This window comes from Sminthopsis crassicaudata, chromosome 2 (genome assembly GCF_048593235.1).
Source record: "Sminthopsis crassicaudata isolate SCR6 chromosome 2, ASM4859323v1, whole genome shotgun sequence".
NCBI classification, from domain to species: Eukaryota; Metazoa; Chordata; class Mammalia; order Dasyuromorphia; family Dasyuridae; genus Sminthopsis; species Sminthopsis crassicaudata.
In genome coordinates this window covers 348,448,539-348,464,771 of record NC_133618.1, presented here as the reverse complement: position 1 = coordinate 348,464,771, position 16,233 = coordinate 348,448,539, and the positions used below count along the sequence as shown (strand labels likewise).

At 34.7% G+C, this 16,233-nt stretch overlaps 1 protein-coding gene across 3 annotated transcripts in view; it reads left to right on the top strand.

Annotated features, from left to right (window-relative positions):
- Positions 1-16,233, top strand: part of SEC23A (SEC23 homolog A, COPII coat complex component) — a 134,840-nt gene that overhangs the window by 73,013 nt on the left and 45,594 nt on the right. For all 3 annotated transcript variants that reach the window (XM_074290709.1, XM_074290708.1, XM_074290710.1), the window contains 4 exons: positions 3,618-3,741; positions 6,334-6,414; positions 8,765-8,854; positions 11,121-11,227. In XM_074290709.1, coding sequence (XP_074146810.1) covers positions 3,618-3,741; positions 6,334-6,414; positions 8,765-8,854; positions 11,121-11,227 — 402 coding nt within the window. The remainder of the gene's footprint in view (positions 1-3,617; positions 3,742-6,333; positions 6,415-8,764; positions 8,855-11,120; positions 11,228-16,233) is intronic.

Genomic DNA, 16,233 nt, shown 5'->3' with positions numbered 1-16,233 from the left:
TATGTACTTATATTTTGTAATAAAAATATAAATAGTTAAATTAAAAATAAGAAAACTAATTAAATGGTCTCCATGGAACAATAAAATGGTAAAAGTATGTCTAGTGAGCTATTTACTTGTCATTTTATGTTGTATAATTATTTTCTTCATAATCTTAAGAGACACTGTCAAAATTTGGCTTACATAATCTGTGGCTACAACTCCAAATGGCTCTATGTAGCTGTAAGAATATTTGTAACAACTAGCTGCAGTTTGATAGTTCACATTAAACCTCCCTGGGCTATGATTGTAATTAAAATGTTTATTTCTCAGATCTTTTCCAGTTTTAAAAAAATTCTTTTACTATTTTGATATGTGTTCACTGTTAGCTGTTTATGATCATATATTTACATGAATTTGTAATTTCATTGATATAGATGTTCTCTTTAGTGGTGTGGATTGAAACCCATTTTAACCTGCCCATTTTGCATTACTTGAGACTTGTATGAATTTACCCAACATGCTTAGGGACTTCCACAGGTTCTCGTGATTTCTCAAGGATAACATTGGAGCACATAAACAATCCATTAGTTATTGCTTGTTTTTGCCATGTGAAAAGCTCATTTAAAAAATTAATATAAATGGCTTTTTTTTTTTTTTTTTTTTTTTTAATTTCATTTAAAAAATTAATTATTTGTATTATTCCATGACTCATATTTATAGAAATTACAAAACATTTTGTAATCTAAAGCGAATCCATCTTAATCTCCTTTTCTTTTCTTTTCTTTTCTTTTTTTTTTTTACATTTTTTAATTGATTTTATAATTATAACTTTTTTTTTGACAGTACATATGCAGGGGTAATTTTTTACAACATTATCCCTTGCACTCACTTCTATTCCAAATTTTCCCTCCTTCCCTCAATCCCCTCCCCTAGATAGCAGGCAGTCCCATACATGTTAAATGTGTTATAGTATATCCTAGATACAATATATGTGTGCAGAACCGAATTTCTTGTTGCACAGGAAGAATTGGATTCAGAAGGTAAAAATAACCTGGGAAGAAAAAAATGCAAACAGTTTAAATTTATTTCCCAGTGTTCCTTCTCTGGGTGTATGTAGCTGATTCTGTCCATCAATTGGAACTGAACTTAATCTCCTTTTCTTGGTTAATCCTGTGCCTAACTTGTTGTCTAACTAAGAGTTATATACATGATAGATATGCTCTTTTCATCTATCATAATGAGTAGATAATGTCCATCCATTTGATTTTTCCTGTGTGGATAAAAGGCTAGAACTCTTTAGAGAGGTTGTCTATTTTGTCTAGGAGGCACAACAAAATTCTGGGACTTGATAAAGCCAATATTGTGCTATCCACAACAGTAGACTGAATAGTTTTTGTAATAGGGTTAGAGATAATGACTTTGACCTGTAATTTTATTAATATAAGAGACTCCAAAGCAGGTTGTCATTTTCTAAGAGAGTTGTCTGAGCACTTACGGTTAAATGCTTTGCCTAGGTTCACAGCCTATGTCAGAGACAATGGGCTTGAACCCAGGTCTTCATGGCTTCCTGCTTTAAGACTAGCACTTTATTTAGAGGTAGCCAAGTGGTATAGTGAATAAACTGTTTCACTGAGCTTCAGGAGGGCCAGTTAAAATCCTGTCTGAAATACTTAGTAGCTGTGTGCCATTGGGCAAGTCATTTAATTTCTCTCATTCTCAGTTTCTTCATTTGTGAAAATATGATTGTAAAGGCATTTTCTGTACTGGATTGTTGTGAGGAGTAAGGGCATAACATGTAAAGTACTTTGCAAGCATTAAATGTTAACTATCATCATTATCATGATCTTCTCTGAACTCTTTCCCTACCTTTGTTATACCCATTTATGCTGATATTTTTGTGGTACTTGAAAGTGTATAAAGAACTTAACGTGCTTAAATCATTCAATTTTAATTCTTTGATATAAGTTATTACAAGTATTGTTATCCCAGTTTTGCTGGTGGGAATATTGATGATCAGAATGTTTGGACTTGTCTCTGGATGGCTATAATGTTTTAAAAATTACAAGATTTAGAAGTTCACATAGTTTTAAATTTTAACAATGTTCTTTGTCTTTATCAGTGTTAACACATTTAATGTACGCATTATAAGTCTAGTTTTTAAAACTGTTATAAAATAGAAGTCATTTGTAGTAGACTCATAGAATTTAGAACTAGAAAATGCCTTAGGGATGATCATCTAGTGGAACTAACTCCTTTTATAAATAAACTGATAAGTAATTTGGTAACTTTTTTAAGCACCAGAAATCTTCTAGGGATTATTACTACATCAGAAGAGAAATTGTTTTTAAGACAATATTATAGTTAGGAAATTTTTGTTTTAACTAAATACCAAATGCTAGCTAATATTCAAAGGAGTGAGCAATAAGTAAGTTCACAAGTTGCCAATTCAACCTTCTGTTGTCGAGAATAACTTTATTCTGCATTGATTTTTACTTATTGATATTTAGCTATATTTGCTCAATTATTCATGTGAAATTATCACTTGTTATATTCCAACTTCTGCTTGTCTATTCTGTTATCCTTGAACTCATCATATGGCCCACCTGGTATTTTTTTTTTTTTTGGTCAGTTATATCAAATATTTATTAATGTCAGTAATCAAGGATAGCATCTTCTCTTAAATCAGTTAGTTGGTCTTAATAGTAGTTACTCTATACTATTATCTGAGCACTATCATACAATAAGTACAAAGAGTGCTGGGCATGATGTCAGATAATCTGTGTTCAAATTCTTTTCTCTAACACTTAATAGCTCTGGGACTTTGGACAATCATTTAATTTCTCTGAGTTTCAGTTTCCTTATCTTGGATGATGTCTTTTTTTTTTTTTTTCCCTTCCTGAGGCAATTGGGGTTAAATGATTTACCCAAGGTCACACAGCAAGGAAGTGTTAAGTGTCTGAGACCAGATTTGAAGTCGGGTCCTCCTGACTTCAGGGTTGGTGCTCTATCCATTGTGCCACCTAGCTGCCCCACTCAGTTTTCTTATTTTTAAAATTGGGAAACTAGTTTTTTTACTGTTTGCTTCACTATGTTGTTTTGAGGAAAGAACTTTGTAAAGCTCAAAATAATGTATATAAATTTGAACTGCAGTTACTTTTGTTAGAATAATTAATGATGATACTTCTGAAGACAGATGATATTTCCAAACTGAAGCTTAAAAAAGGTTTTTTTTTTTTTTTTGTATTATTACCTTTGTTTTGATGAACTCTCCAAATACGTACTGTAGTGCATTATAATACTTATTTACACTTAGTATAGTGCCTGACATATAGAAGGTAGTTAAAGAGTGTTTATTGATTGACTGCCTTATTTGTTTGGTGACTATATTTTTTAAAAATACATATTTTAAAAAAAGAATGAGATTCTGGTTCTCAGCTTACTTATCTGTAAAATGGAAGCTTTAGGCTAGATAATACCTAAGGTCCTTTTTCTTATATAGTGTATAAGTTAGTGAATAGAAATTTAATCTTTTGTTTTTAAGGTGAATTCTGAACTTTTATAATTTCATTCAATTATGGCATATGTTGTTTCAGTAAATGTGCTCCTTATAGTGTTTTTTTGGTCTTTTCACTCAGAGGTTACATGGTAATGGGAGATTCTTTCAATACTTCCTTATTCAAGCAGACCTTTCAGAGAGTCTTTACCAAAGATATGCAAGGACAATTTAAAATGGGCTTTGGAGGCACATTAGAAATAAAGGTAAGCTAAAACCACCAGCAAACATTATATAGAAACATTTACAGTAAGATCAGGGGTAAAATAAGGATGTCCATTATTCAATATTATACTATAAATAAAGGTAAGAATGAAAACTGAAGAAATATACATGTTTCTAAGAAAGAAATCTGATTAATTCAGTTACCTCTTTCACATTATGACTTTCTCCATCATGGTTTTGACATATGATGGGTTGATATAAGAAATTAAATGGGAATTTTTGGGAAGTTTTTGCAGAAGCCACAGGTGATATACAAAGACCAGCAGACTACACAGAAAACATTCAGAAGCTCAGAAATGCATAAAACATATGTATAGTATATGATATATATCAACATTATTTTATAATGTCAATGTATTTTATTATATATATCACAATGATTCTCTGGTAGGAAGGGAAGGCCCCAAAAATTTCATGTGGATTTTCTAGTTTGCCTATTTAACCCTTTCAGTGTGGAAGGGATAATGTACTATTTTAAAATAACATTTTAAAAAAAGTATATAATTTGAAAAAAAATTCCAAATTTGTTGCTCTAGCGGGATTTTAGAAATTGTCAAAAAAAATTCTCATTAAAAACATAACTACATGTTAAGGGAATTTTTCTTTGCTTTGACCCCAAATCTACTTTTCTATAACTCATTCATTGTTATAATTCTACCTTATAGAGCCAAGATGAACAAGTCTAATTTCTTTTCCACATTATAGTCCTTCAGATTCATAAGACAGATTGCTCTCAGAGAGAGTGATTATCTGGATACTTTTTCTAATTTTTTAAGGTACTTTATAAATTGTAGTGCCCTGAACTGAATGCAAGACGATATTTCGGTGGTTTTATACTATGTCTTTATGGCACTCTGAGGTCATGCTGGACACTACAGATATAAAGATGTAAATGACACAGCCCCTAATGTCAAATAATCTAAAATCTAGTAATAATAGGTCATATATACAAAAATCTATAATACAAGCTAGAACTTGATAAGTAGAGAAGAGAGAATCAAAGTAATAAAATGAGAAACTTAAATGAGGAAACGTTTTTGGTTGGGAGAGATCAAAGAAGCCTTCACTGGAGAGGCAATTCCTGAGAATGGTTTTTAAAGGAAGGAATCTTTCAATAGGTAGGACTCTGGGTTGCTTTTATTCAGTAATGGGAGAATAGTATACACAAATATAATATTTAGAAAAAGGCAGGATAAGAATAGGACAATGAAAAATTTGTTTTTCTGTGATGATGATTTGAAAGCAAAATAGTTTGAAATAGAAGAAACATTAAAGCCAATAAATGGATGGCCTTGAATAGTAGATTGAGGAATTTGCATTGTATTTAATAAGCAATGAGGAGTGCCTCTGGTGGTTTTTGATCAAGCGAGTAAAATAATTAGATCTATACATTATTCAATGCAGCAGGTACTGTGGTAGGTGCTTTGGATTCATACACAAAACTAAAATAAGTCCCTGTTCTTAAAGGACTTTTATTTTATTGGAGGAATTTAATACAGTGTGTGTGTGTGTGTGTGTGTGTGTGTGTGTGTGTGTGTGTGTGTGTGTTTGTATGTTTTTTTGGATACACAAATACAGTGTGTGTGTGTGTGTGTGTGTATGTGTATATGTGTATGCATATGTTTTGGAGAAATTAAATGCAGTATATTGGGGTGTGTGTGTGTGTGTGTGTGTGTGTGTGTGTGTGTGTATAATTTCCAGGGGGAGGGCCAGAGCAGCTATTTCTAGGAGAAGCTTTTAGGAGGAGATGGTCCTTAAGGTAAATTTTGAAGGAAGGTATGAATTATGTGAGGTGGAAGGAAAAGAAGTAGTATATTCCAAATATGAGTTATGGCCTATACAAAATCATAGACACTAGAGATAGAATGTAAAGGGAACAGCAAATAGTCCATTTTGACCAGGTTGTAGAGTTTTTGAAACAGTAATGTATAGTAAGATTGGAAATGTAGGCTGGAGACAGATTGTGACAAACTTTTAAACCCAGCAGAAGAATTTGTATTTGATCTTAGAAAACAGTGTGTGCCACTGAAATTTCTCATGTGGAAAGGTGACATGGTTACATGATGTGCTTTAGAAATCTAAATTTGGCAGTTAACTGTGTGCCAGGAGGATTAGAGAAGCTATTACAGTCCTAATAGAAGATAATGAAACCTAAGACCTATGATGGTTAAAGGGGAATAGACAGGTGAAAAAGATAGAGATAGAATTGATAAGATCCATTAGTTAAAAGAAAGAACACTTAGAAGTATTTCTTAGGTTTCAGGCTTCTATCCTTAGGAGAACAGTGGCATCATCAATAGAAAGAGGAAAAGTGGGAAGATGGACAAGTTTGAGACATCATGCTTTTATGTTTGGTTTGGGACATACATGAATCACATCAGCAGTATATTCTGGTGGAGATGTCCAATAAACAGTTAAAAATACAGAACTGTAGAACTTGGGCCAGTGATAATGATTTAGAAATCCTCTATATAGAGGTGACAGTTGATAACTTTTTTTCTCAGAGTAAAATAAGAAATTTAAATATTGTTTAATGTTAACCATACTTCAGCATATCATTTGCTTTTTTGCAGACCTCGAGGGAAATAAAGATTTCAGGAGCAATTGGACCCTGTGTGTCTCTCAATTCTAAGGGGCCCTGTGTGTCAGAAAATGTAAGTTAGCTTGAAATTGAAAACACAACTAACTCTTGAGTGTTAAGTAATTTGACAAAGATCAAAGGTTGTCTCTTAGATCTATGTGAGGTGACAAGACTGCTATTGCGCATTTTGTAGCAAGTGCAATAGAATGTATTTATGTAATATATTGCATTCCTTTTGTCCCCCTGCTAGGGTGGTAATACATTGGAGTCTAGAAATAGGAGTGCAATAATTTTCTTATTAGTTTTAGTGGAGAGAGAGAGAGAGAGAGAGAGAGAGAGAGAGAGAGAGAGAGAGAGAGAGAGAGAGAGAGAGAGAGAGGGTGAATTTTAAAGCCAGGAGACCTGGATTTAAGTTTCAGCTCTGTTTCTTACTTACCTGTCCTTGGATAAATCACTTAACCTTTCTGGGACTCAGTTTACTGCTCTCTGAAATGAGCAGACTTGGCCAAATAACTGCTTGAGTAATTTAACCTCTTTCTATCTATGTTCTTATGGCCCTTATGAATGTTTACTGCTGTTTATTCCTATTTCTCTACAAGAATGAGTTTTCAGTCATACATTTCTTTTGAAAGTCACCTCAGCATACCAGAAGAATCGGAATTGTCAGCTTGGTATTGTACTTTTCAAAGGTTGTTGACTCTTAATTGAAATATTTTAAATTTATGGATGGTATGAAATTGATTTTAAACAAGTTTTGATTTTTTATCCATCTATTATCAGAATCATATCAATTTATCCAAATTTGATGAATTTGAATTTTATTTCCCATTTTCTAGTAGAAGTGATAATGAATGATAAAATGGCTCAAATCAGGCAGAAGAAGAGAAATAACTTCAGAGTACATAATTGGTTTCTAAATAATTGAAATTAGGCATTAAGTTGTTTTACATTCAGTCTTAACATAACTTTATCTGTTCTTTGCAAGTCCCCATAGTAGATGTTGGAGATACAAAGATCATCAGTGCTTTCAAGGAACTTACATTTTATTGGAAGATACAACATTTCCATAGAGTATCATTTGAGAAGAGAGAGAACATTAACAATTTGGGGAATTAACTGTTATTGAATGATCTCCATGTAGTCCAAGTGAAACTATATGTCAAGAACTTGAAACCTTTTTTGAGTAGAGTGCCAACAGTTTCCCATGAAAGTGAGATTTACCCTATTATATATTCCTATTCTAATTTGTCTGAATGTCCACATACTCCTTAAGTACTAGATTGTTAAACATTTGGTTTTTATAAAAGAATGATTATAATTGCTCCTTGAAATATTTCTTGTAAAGAACACGTTGGAATGCATATTATGCCAGTAGTTCTTGTAGAAGTTGCCATAATTACTTATAAAAGTTTTACTTATAAAAGTTATTACTTATAAAATATGCTTTACTACATATTCTTTTTTTATTAATTTTATAATTATAATTTTTTGACAGTACATATGCACGAGTAATTTTTTTTCTTTACAACATTATCCCTTGTATTCATTTTTCCAAATTTTCCCTTCCCTCTCTCTTACTCCCTCTCCTAGATGACAGGCAATCCCATACATATTAAATGTGTTACATTTACTACATATTCTTATTACATTGTACCTAGTTTCTGCAATCTGAAGTTGGCAATATTTTGCTCATGTTTTTGAAATAAAGTATTTGAAGGTTATGTGTAAATCTTCTGATAAACTTTTTTATTTTTATTTTTTAATTGAAGTTTTTTATTTTCAAAACATATGCACAGATAATTTTTTCAACATCGATCCTTAAAAAACCTTGTGTTCCAATTTTCTCCTCCCTTCCCTCCACCTCCTCCCCTAGATGGCATATAATCCAATATGTTAAACATGATAAAAATATGTTAAATCCAAAATAGGCATACGTATTTATACAATTATCTTTCTGCACAAGAAAAGTTAGATCAAAAAAATTAAGAAAGAAAATAAAATTCAAGCAAACCACAACAAAAAGAATGAAATGCTATCTTGTAATCCGCCCTTAATTCCCACAGTCCTGGGTATAGATGGTGATCATCACAAGATCATTGGAACAGGTCTGAATCATCTCATTATTGAAAAGAGCCATGTCCATTCTGATAAACTTCTAATGTATAATTCTGAAACATTTTTCAGGTTTATCATGTGAAAAGTATTTTGCTTGTTTTATAATCAACTGAGTGCAACAGAGTTTATTTAATGTACTCCTATAGTCTACTGAATTTTAAGCATTTTTTTATATCATAATTTTTTAGAATGAATTATATCTTATATTTTTCTTTGGATTTTTATGGTTATGATATAGCTTAATATGTACTTTATTACTGTATAATATTTATTCTTGTTTTTAAGCTTACTATATGTTACACTTTTAGGAAATAGGAACAGGTGGCACCTGCCAGTGGAAAATATGTGGACTCAATCCTAATACAACTTTAGCTTTGTATTTTGAAGTTGTCAACCAGGTACGATTTTCTATTTTTAATAATGGAGAATTAAAAAAAATAACCTTGTCGACCTGATAAGATTCTTAACATTTATATTTTCTTCTGTATGGTGAATAATGGAATTATATGACAAGCTATCTCTCTTAGTTTCTTCATGTAGTTTAGTAATATAATATATTAATAATTTTAATTTATGTAACTCATTAATCTTTACAAAGGATTTCATTTACATGCTATAAGGAGTTCTTTAAGGGAATTGAGATCTTTTGAAGATCTTTCCCATTCTAAAAGGCAGTTTTGTGATTTTTTTGATTCTTGGACCTTTCTAAATTCTGATATGAATATAGTGTATCCATGAATATCAGTGTAGTTACTCCCTTCACTGGGGCAGATTGCAACTCTTTTTTTGCCTATGTAATTTTTGTCCTTTTCTCCCCCTAAATCTTCCATAGAGGAGCTAGATAACTAGTGCAGTACTTTTTGCTCACATACTATTGATGGTAATATCCTACATCCTGTTTAGGTGCTTCATTCATGTTAGTATTGCCCTCTGGGTCTCCTAAAATTATTACTCTTTGGAAATTATGGTGATTTGTGGCTTTTATAGCATCATCAGGAGTGTTAAAAAAGAGTTTTGGTGTGAGGAAACAAATTAAGATTGTTCAAAGTGCTGTACAATTTCTCAAATGCAATTCAGCCTTCTTTCTTCCTCCTATGAATTGATATCTCAATTTACCTGTAATGTAACCAACTGCTATTCTCATCGTTTCCAGAGCACTTAAATATGAATTATCTTATTTGATCCTCTCATAATCATCCTGTGAGTTTGTCAGGGTGGGCTTGATTGTCTTCATTTTACAGGTAGGAAATTAGCATGTGAGAGGAATGAAATGATTTTGTCCAAGGTCATGCAGTGAGGAGTGGGGCCAGCCTTAGGATTTAGATCTTTTAAATCTTAAGTCAATGCTTTTTCCATGGTATTTCCTTTTTCTTTGAAGAAACCTCTTGAAAGACATGTTATTTCTTCTTTATTTAGTGCTGATGTCCTTGAATTTAAGATAATATAGCATGTGGTCTCCAGATCAAATGGCTGAATTATGCATTTTGGGAGATGACTATAATTAGTTTTTACTTAAAATATGCTATCATCAGAAATTTTTTTTTTTGTCTTAACATTTTGATTTAGAATTTTTAGCCTCTTTTTTTGAATGGGCTACTTGGTTTTTGCTTATTTTTCCTATTTTGAATTAGTAGAATAAAGTAAGATGAATGTTTTCATTTTCACTTTTGTTTAAAATGCATATATGTCTTTTATAGTTTGATTTTATTTGTAATCAGTCTCTACTGATATTCTATTCTGATGCCTCATGATGGCACGAGGAAGTCTGAATGGTTATTCCAGTAATTCTGAGAAGACTTTTTAAATAAGGCTTCTTTATTTATATAATATTCAAAATTTTTCTGCTATGCCTTCTGTAGTATTTATCTTCTCCAGGGTTGTTGTGGAGTTTAGTTAGATATGGTAATATGTACAAAATAACTTAACGTGAATATCTACTATCAATATTTATACAAAATAAGTAGAGAGTGTTTTTTTTTTTAAGTTCATAATGATTTACTTAAATGTATATAATCAATAAAACAGTATCAGTATACGCAGCATGTGATATGGATGTATAGATATATACATACTGGCATACATATGTACTGACATTGCTTATGCTTTGTTGATTAAGTATATAATCAAAGCAATATATGTGTCTGTGTGTATGATATTTTTATCTATATATAATGTGGTATTTTTTTTATCTCTTTGTTATTTTTCATATAGAACATGTCTTCATTTACAAAGCTTTTTTCTCCTGAGCATTGGCAAAATTTTCATGCTTGAACCTTTCTCCCAATTCTTTTTTTCTGCATTAGAACTTTATTCCTGAATACTAGTCTATCCTGACTGGATTTATCATCCCACTCTTCTTTTTCTTCATCACTGTTTTTTCTACCCTTTCCTTTTTTCAGTTTTCACTTACCTGATTTATGTTGTGCATACTATTGAATTCATTTTGATAGCTTTTCTCTTGCCCATTATCATTTTTTCTTCCCTTTTCCTTATCTGTTCATTCTTGTATCTGCTTAAATTCCCAACTCCAATTTGTTGGCCCTGCAAAATGATATCCTACGGGTTCAATTTAGAATGAATTTTAGCAGCATTTTGTGGTTTGCTAGGATTTTTGTAGCTATATATTAGTTCAATTTTTGCTCAATCTATTCTTTTTAAATTTAGCATAATGCTCCAATTCCTCAAGGTGGACGTGGTGCTATTCAATTTGTGACTCAGTACCAGCATTCAAGTGGACAGAGACGTATCAGAGTAACCACAGTGGCTAGAAAGTAAGTTGGATTTTTTATTGAGAGATTTAACTTAATAGCCTAAATTAATATGTTGATCATGTATGTCTCCAAACTGACTTTCCCAGAATAAATAGTTGGTTTTTTTTTTTTTTTTTTTTTTTTTTTTATGGACAAACAGCACATTTTAGGCAAGTCATTTAACTGCTCTTTGTTTCAGTTTTCTCATCTGTAAAATGGAGCTAAGAGTATTACCCATTTTCTAGGATTGTCATGAAAATAAAGTGAGATTATATAGATAAGTACTTTGTAAATCATAAAGCTCTATTATAAATGCTAGCAATAATAATGATAATTGTTATAACCTGGGAAGATTTCAATTATTTGAACTTTCTAAGTCTTATTATTTTCTTCCATGGGATGAGGAAATTTGAGTAACTGAAGTTTTTTATTTTGCACAAGGTCATAGATATGATGTATGTCAAAGGCAAGACCTGGATAAACCAGCCCTCTTTTACACTGTCATGCTGTTCTTTATCATAACATAATCTTTAACCCAAGCATTCATTTATCAACCTGGCATTTTTTGTCTGAATGTAAGCCCACATTTTTAATTGTATTTGCTTTCTTCATGAATTTTTGATGCATTATGATCCATAAGTATGTTTAACATTTTTGTTGTGTTGCATTGATAATGATTTCTTTGTGTCCTAGGACAACATAACTATTTCCACTTTCTTCATCTGAATTTGAAGAAATATATATGTATTTATATATATATTTTAAAATGTTAATTTTTTTCATCTATTTATCAAATCTAGTTTTTTAAGCATTCCCCTTTGAATTTGGTTTGATAATTCAATTAACAAAATAGTTAGCATGTCTAACTACTGATGTATTAAATCTATCAGTTAACAAATGTTAACACATCTACTCTATGCCAGATACTGTGTTCTAGAACCAAGAAATATAAATATGATGAATGAAAATTTCCCTACTCGTAAAGAGTTTATATACCAATGGGGGAAACAACAAGGATGTATATAAATACATATAAAATGTAAAGAAATTAAATATAAACAAATATGAAGTAATTAAAGATATGATAGTTTGTGTTTAGGAGTCATTTTTTTCCTCCTTTCTCTGTGACATTTTGTAGAGGGCAGGAATTCTGGAGAAGTATATTTGAAATAAGGATACTTATCAACAAGGTGTTAACTCAGTGTGATTGAAGAGATGATGGTTCTTTAGTTTATATATACTTAGTACTTAGTATGGTGATGAAATGGTTCTCTAGTTCACACATACTCAGTATGCTGTAATGATGTAATTGCAATAGAGTATTTAAGGGTTGAGAGAACTGGGGACACAGTCAGAGTCAATGAGTCAGTGTGAATAGACTGTGAAGGAGACAATAAAGACTTTAGACTATATTCCTGACTATTCTAGTGGTGATTATCCTGCTGAGACCAAGGCCTGTCTGGAGACCTCCAGAAACTTAGCCCGGACATTACATTTTGGTTCCCAACATGGGGAACTGAAAGAAGCACACTACCTTTTGAGGCTCTGAATGTAAGGACCTACACTCAGCAGTTTGACTGACTCGATTGTAAGTTCAGTAGAGAAGTCCCTATAATCCGGAAATAGGATGAGTAAACTAGTCACTTTCATTTTTCAGCTGAAATGGAGCAACTACTAAGAAAAGAGCTTTCCCCACCCCAAGGGAAGTGTGTAGCAAGCATAGTTAGGTTAATAAAGAAGCAAGGTTTGTTGGTAACTTGGAGCGGATCAATGGACTCTTAGAAATATTAGAATGCACGTCTCCTTGGTTCTCTAAGGAAGAAAAATTAGAGCCAGTTAACTGGAAACTAGTGGGAAAGCAACTATTTGAATATTATGAAGATAATGGTCCTGATTCAATTCCTGAGGCAACATTCTATGTCCCGTCCACCAGGACTCAGTTATTCCCGTCATTGGATATCACTGCAGCCATAAAAGCCATAAAAGGTATGATTATCCGAGTCATGGGGCCACAATAATTCCGTCATTGGCTCTTTCACAGCAATAGCCCACATTATTGCAATTAAGGCCGTGTTACTCGGAGGTGTCGCCACACCCTTAGGTACCACGGGGACTCAATTTCCGTGGCGAGGGTGGAGAATTGAAGGCTCTCGTGGGCAATGGTAGAAGGGGGGTCATCACAGGATCCATTAGCACTAAGCTGGTGATAAAGAACTGCGACAGGTTTTCACAGGGCAGAATCTACCTGTGACTTGATGAAAGTAGTTAGTTTGTTGAAGGCCCAGGGGCCGAAGGAGAGAAGCAGCAAAACACCTATAAGGGGCCCTAAAAGACTGGGGAGTAGGGTGGTAAGCCAGGGGGATGTAGAGAACCAGTTTTGATACCAGGATTCGTCCTGCTCTCTTTCTTTTTTCTAGGCTTTCTTTGACCCTTTTTAGACTATCTTCTACTAGGCCAAGCTTATCAGTATAGAAGCAACATTCCTCTTTTAATGCAGCACAAAGGCCACCCGGTTGCAAAAAGAGGAGGTCTAAGCCTCTCCTATTCTGCAGGACTACTTCAGCCAGGGAGGCGACAGAGTCTTTAAGGTACTTGAGGCCTGACTACAGTTCCTGAAGATCTTTGTCAATAGCTGCACTGAGCTGAGCATACTGCATGTTGGAAGTAACTAAGGAGGCAATTCCTGTTCCTGCACCCACCGACCCCAGGCCTATTAGGACGGCTAGGGTGAGAGCCATCAAAGGTTCTCTTTTTTCCCGAACCCATGGGTTGGTCCCTCGTTCCCAGAATCTTAGGAAGTCGTCTGGGTAATGAATTGTCAGGTGGGGGAAGAGAGAGACTACCACACAGTAGTCTTTGTTATGAATGAAGGAGGTTGTAACTACAAAGGTGGTCAGACTGGAGGAGCAAGCAAGGTATGAGTTGCTAGGGGCAGCCATGTACGTGGGAGACGTAGTAATCGTGACAATCTGGCTACATACCCCTTCTAGCTGTAAGGGAGGCAGCATATTGGGTCCCAAAAGGCACAGCCCCAGGCCAGAGATTTTACTAAGGGTGAGACCCTGCTTATTCTCAATTCCCCAGCGTAAAAGGGATGAGTTGTTAGTGAATGTGAGATTTCCAAAATGGGCAATGCCTTCATAGAAAGGAGGGGAGGAGGAGTAACAAACCCAGCAATCTTCCACGGGAGTAGTATTAAGCTTGTGAATGGCTTGAACAGAGGCATTAACCAGAGAAAGAATGAGCGTGGCAGAGGAGGGGGGTCCCTTAGGGAGGGTTGGACGAAAGGCTCCACTGTGAGAGGGTGTGGGAGGAAAAGGCTGGTGACCGGGTTTATTATCCTGGTTTTGATCAGGGTCCAAGTGGAGCTTGGGGTTAGGACCTATGGCCACTCCTTTAGGCTAGTCAGGGGTGGTTTTTAGAAGTTTTATGGTAAAGAGTAGGCCATCATCATAATTATATTTGTAAAGCCTTAAGCCCCATGAAACACCTTGGGTCCAGGAGTTATATTTTTTACCTGGATCTGTAAATTGGATACGTAATGGGTGGCACCATCCTGAGCACTATGGTTTGGTGGCCCAGCCTGGATAATAGCATCATGATGTGTATAATTGGCAGTAACTTTAATATAATCCCAGGAGGAGGAAGGGTTCCAGTAAGTATCTCCTGTGGTTTCACAGCCCCAAGAACGACAGTAAAAATCGTTTTTGTCCCCGCATTTGGAGTTCAGAGAGCGATCTCTATGGGGGCCGGGGCAAACATAAAAGGGAATAGTCCTCAGCTTACTTTTTCTATTATGGGAATCACAACCTCCAGCTACCTGGCCAACGCCCACAAATGGAGACCAGGTGTCCCTGTTGGGGGGCCTGTTGTTGATTATAATAGTCTTCCAAGTCCCAATTAGGCAGGAGTCTGGATAGAGTGTGGGCCACCAGGTCTCGTGTGTGATTTTTGATGTGCTCCAAATAGCATCACCTGCCCCATTGATTACCAACCAGGTGTAGTTGAAAACCTGATACGAAGGAGAGCCATAGACAACATGTTGAGCAGTGATCAGGCAGAGGAGGATCTCAATGGCTGGTGACTTCATGTTGTTTTCTGAAAGAAAGCACAGTTAGAAATCTTCTCAGGGGGATCCCTGGGAAAGAAAGCACAGTTAGAAATCTTCTCAGAGGGATCCCTGGGTGGGTTGTGAAGTTTTATCAGACGCTCTGGCATTTTGTGCCTGTGAATCATAAATGCAGGCATGTCCTTTGCCCCAGATAAGGACTGGGTCGGGACCCTGCCATCTGTTGGACAAAGGGTCTCTCCACATAGCCTGTGCATAAGTATTGGCTGTAGATGAATGCCAGAGGCGGTCAGCAGCAGATTTGCCCTCAATATCATAAGAAAATTCAACACAAACATTGCATGATTTAAAAGGGTTTTAAAATTACCTGCTTTAGGATATAACACTTCTCCCCCTGATTGTAATTTTGAGATTATATTTTTTAAAGTTTGATGAGCTCTCTCAACGATTCCTTGACCCTGGGGGTTATGAGGTATGCCAGTAATGTGTTTGATTTCCATCTGAGCACAGAACTGTTTAAAGGTAGAGCTAATGTAGCCTGAACCATTGTCAGTTTTAAGAATTTTTGGTTTTGGGACTACATCTAAAGAGGCAAGAACATGACAGATCACATGTTTGGAGGCTTCCCCTGTTTGCAGAGATGCAAAAATGAAGCCACTAAAGGTGTCTATGGAAACATGAATATATTTTAATTTGCCAAAGGATGGGTAGTGGGTGACATCCATCTGCCATAATTCGCCAGGGACTAACCCACGGGGGTTCACTCCCAAGTGAGGTTCAGGCAGCCCTTGCATTGCTGGACAATCTGCCGTGCCTGTTCGCAAGTGATGGAATATCGTAGTCTGAGAGTATGGGCATTAAGATGATGTAAGGCATGGGCCTGCTGTGCGGCAGTAAGTGGAGTGACTGAGAGGGCAGCGGCCACAAGCTGAGTGGCCTGATCCACTTTGTCATTTCC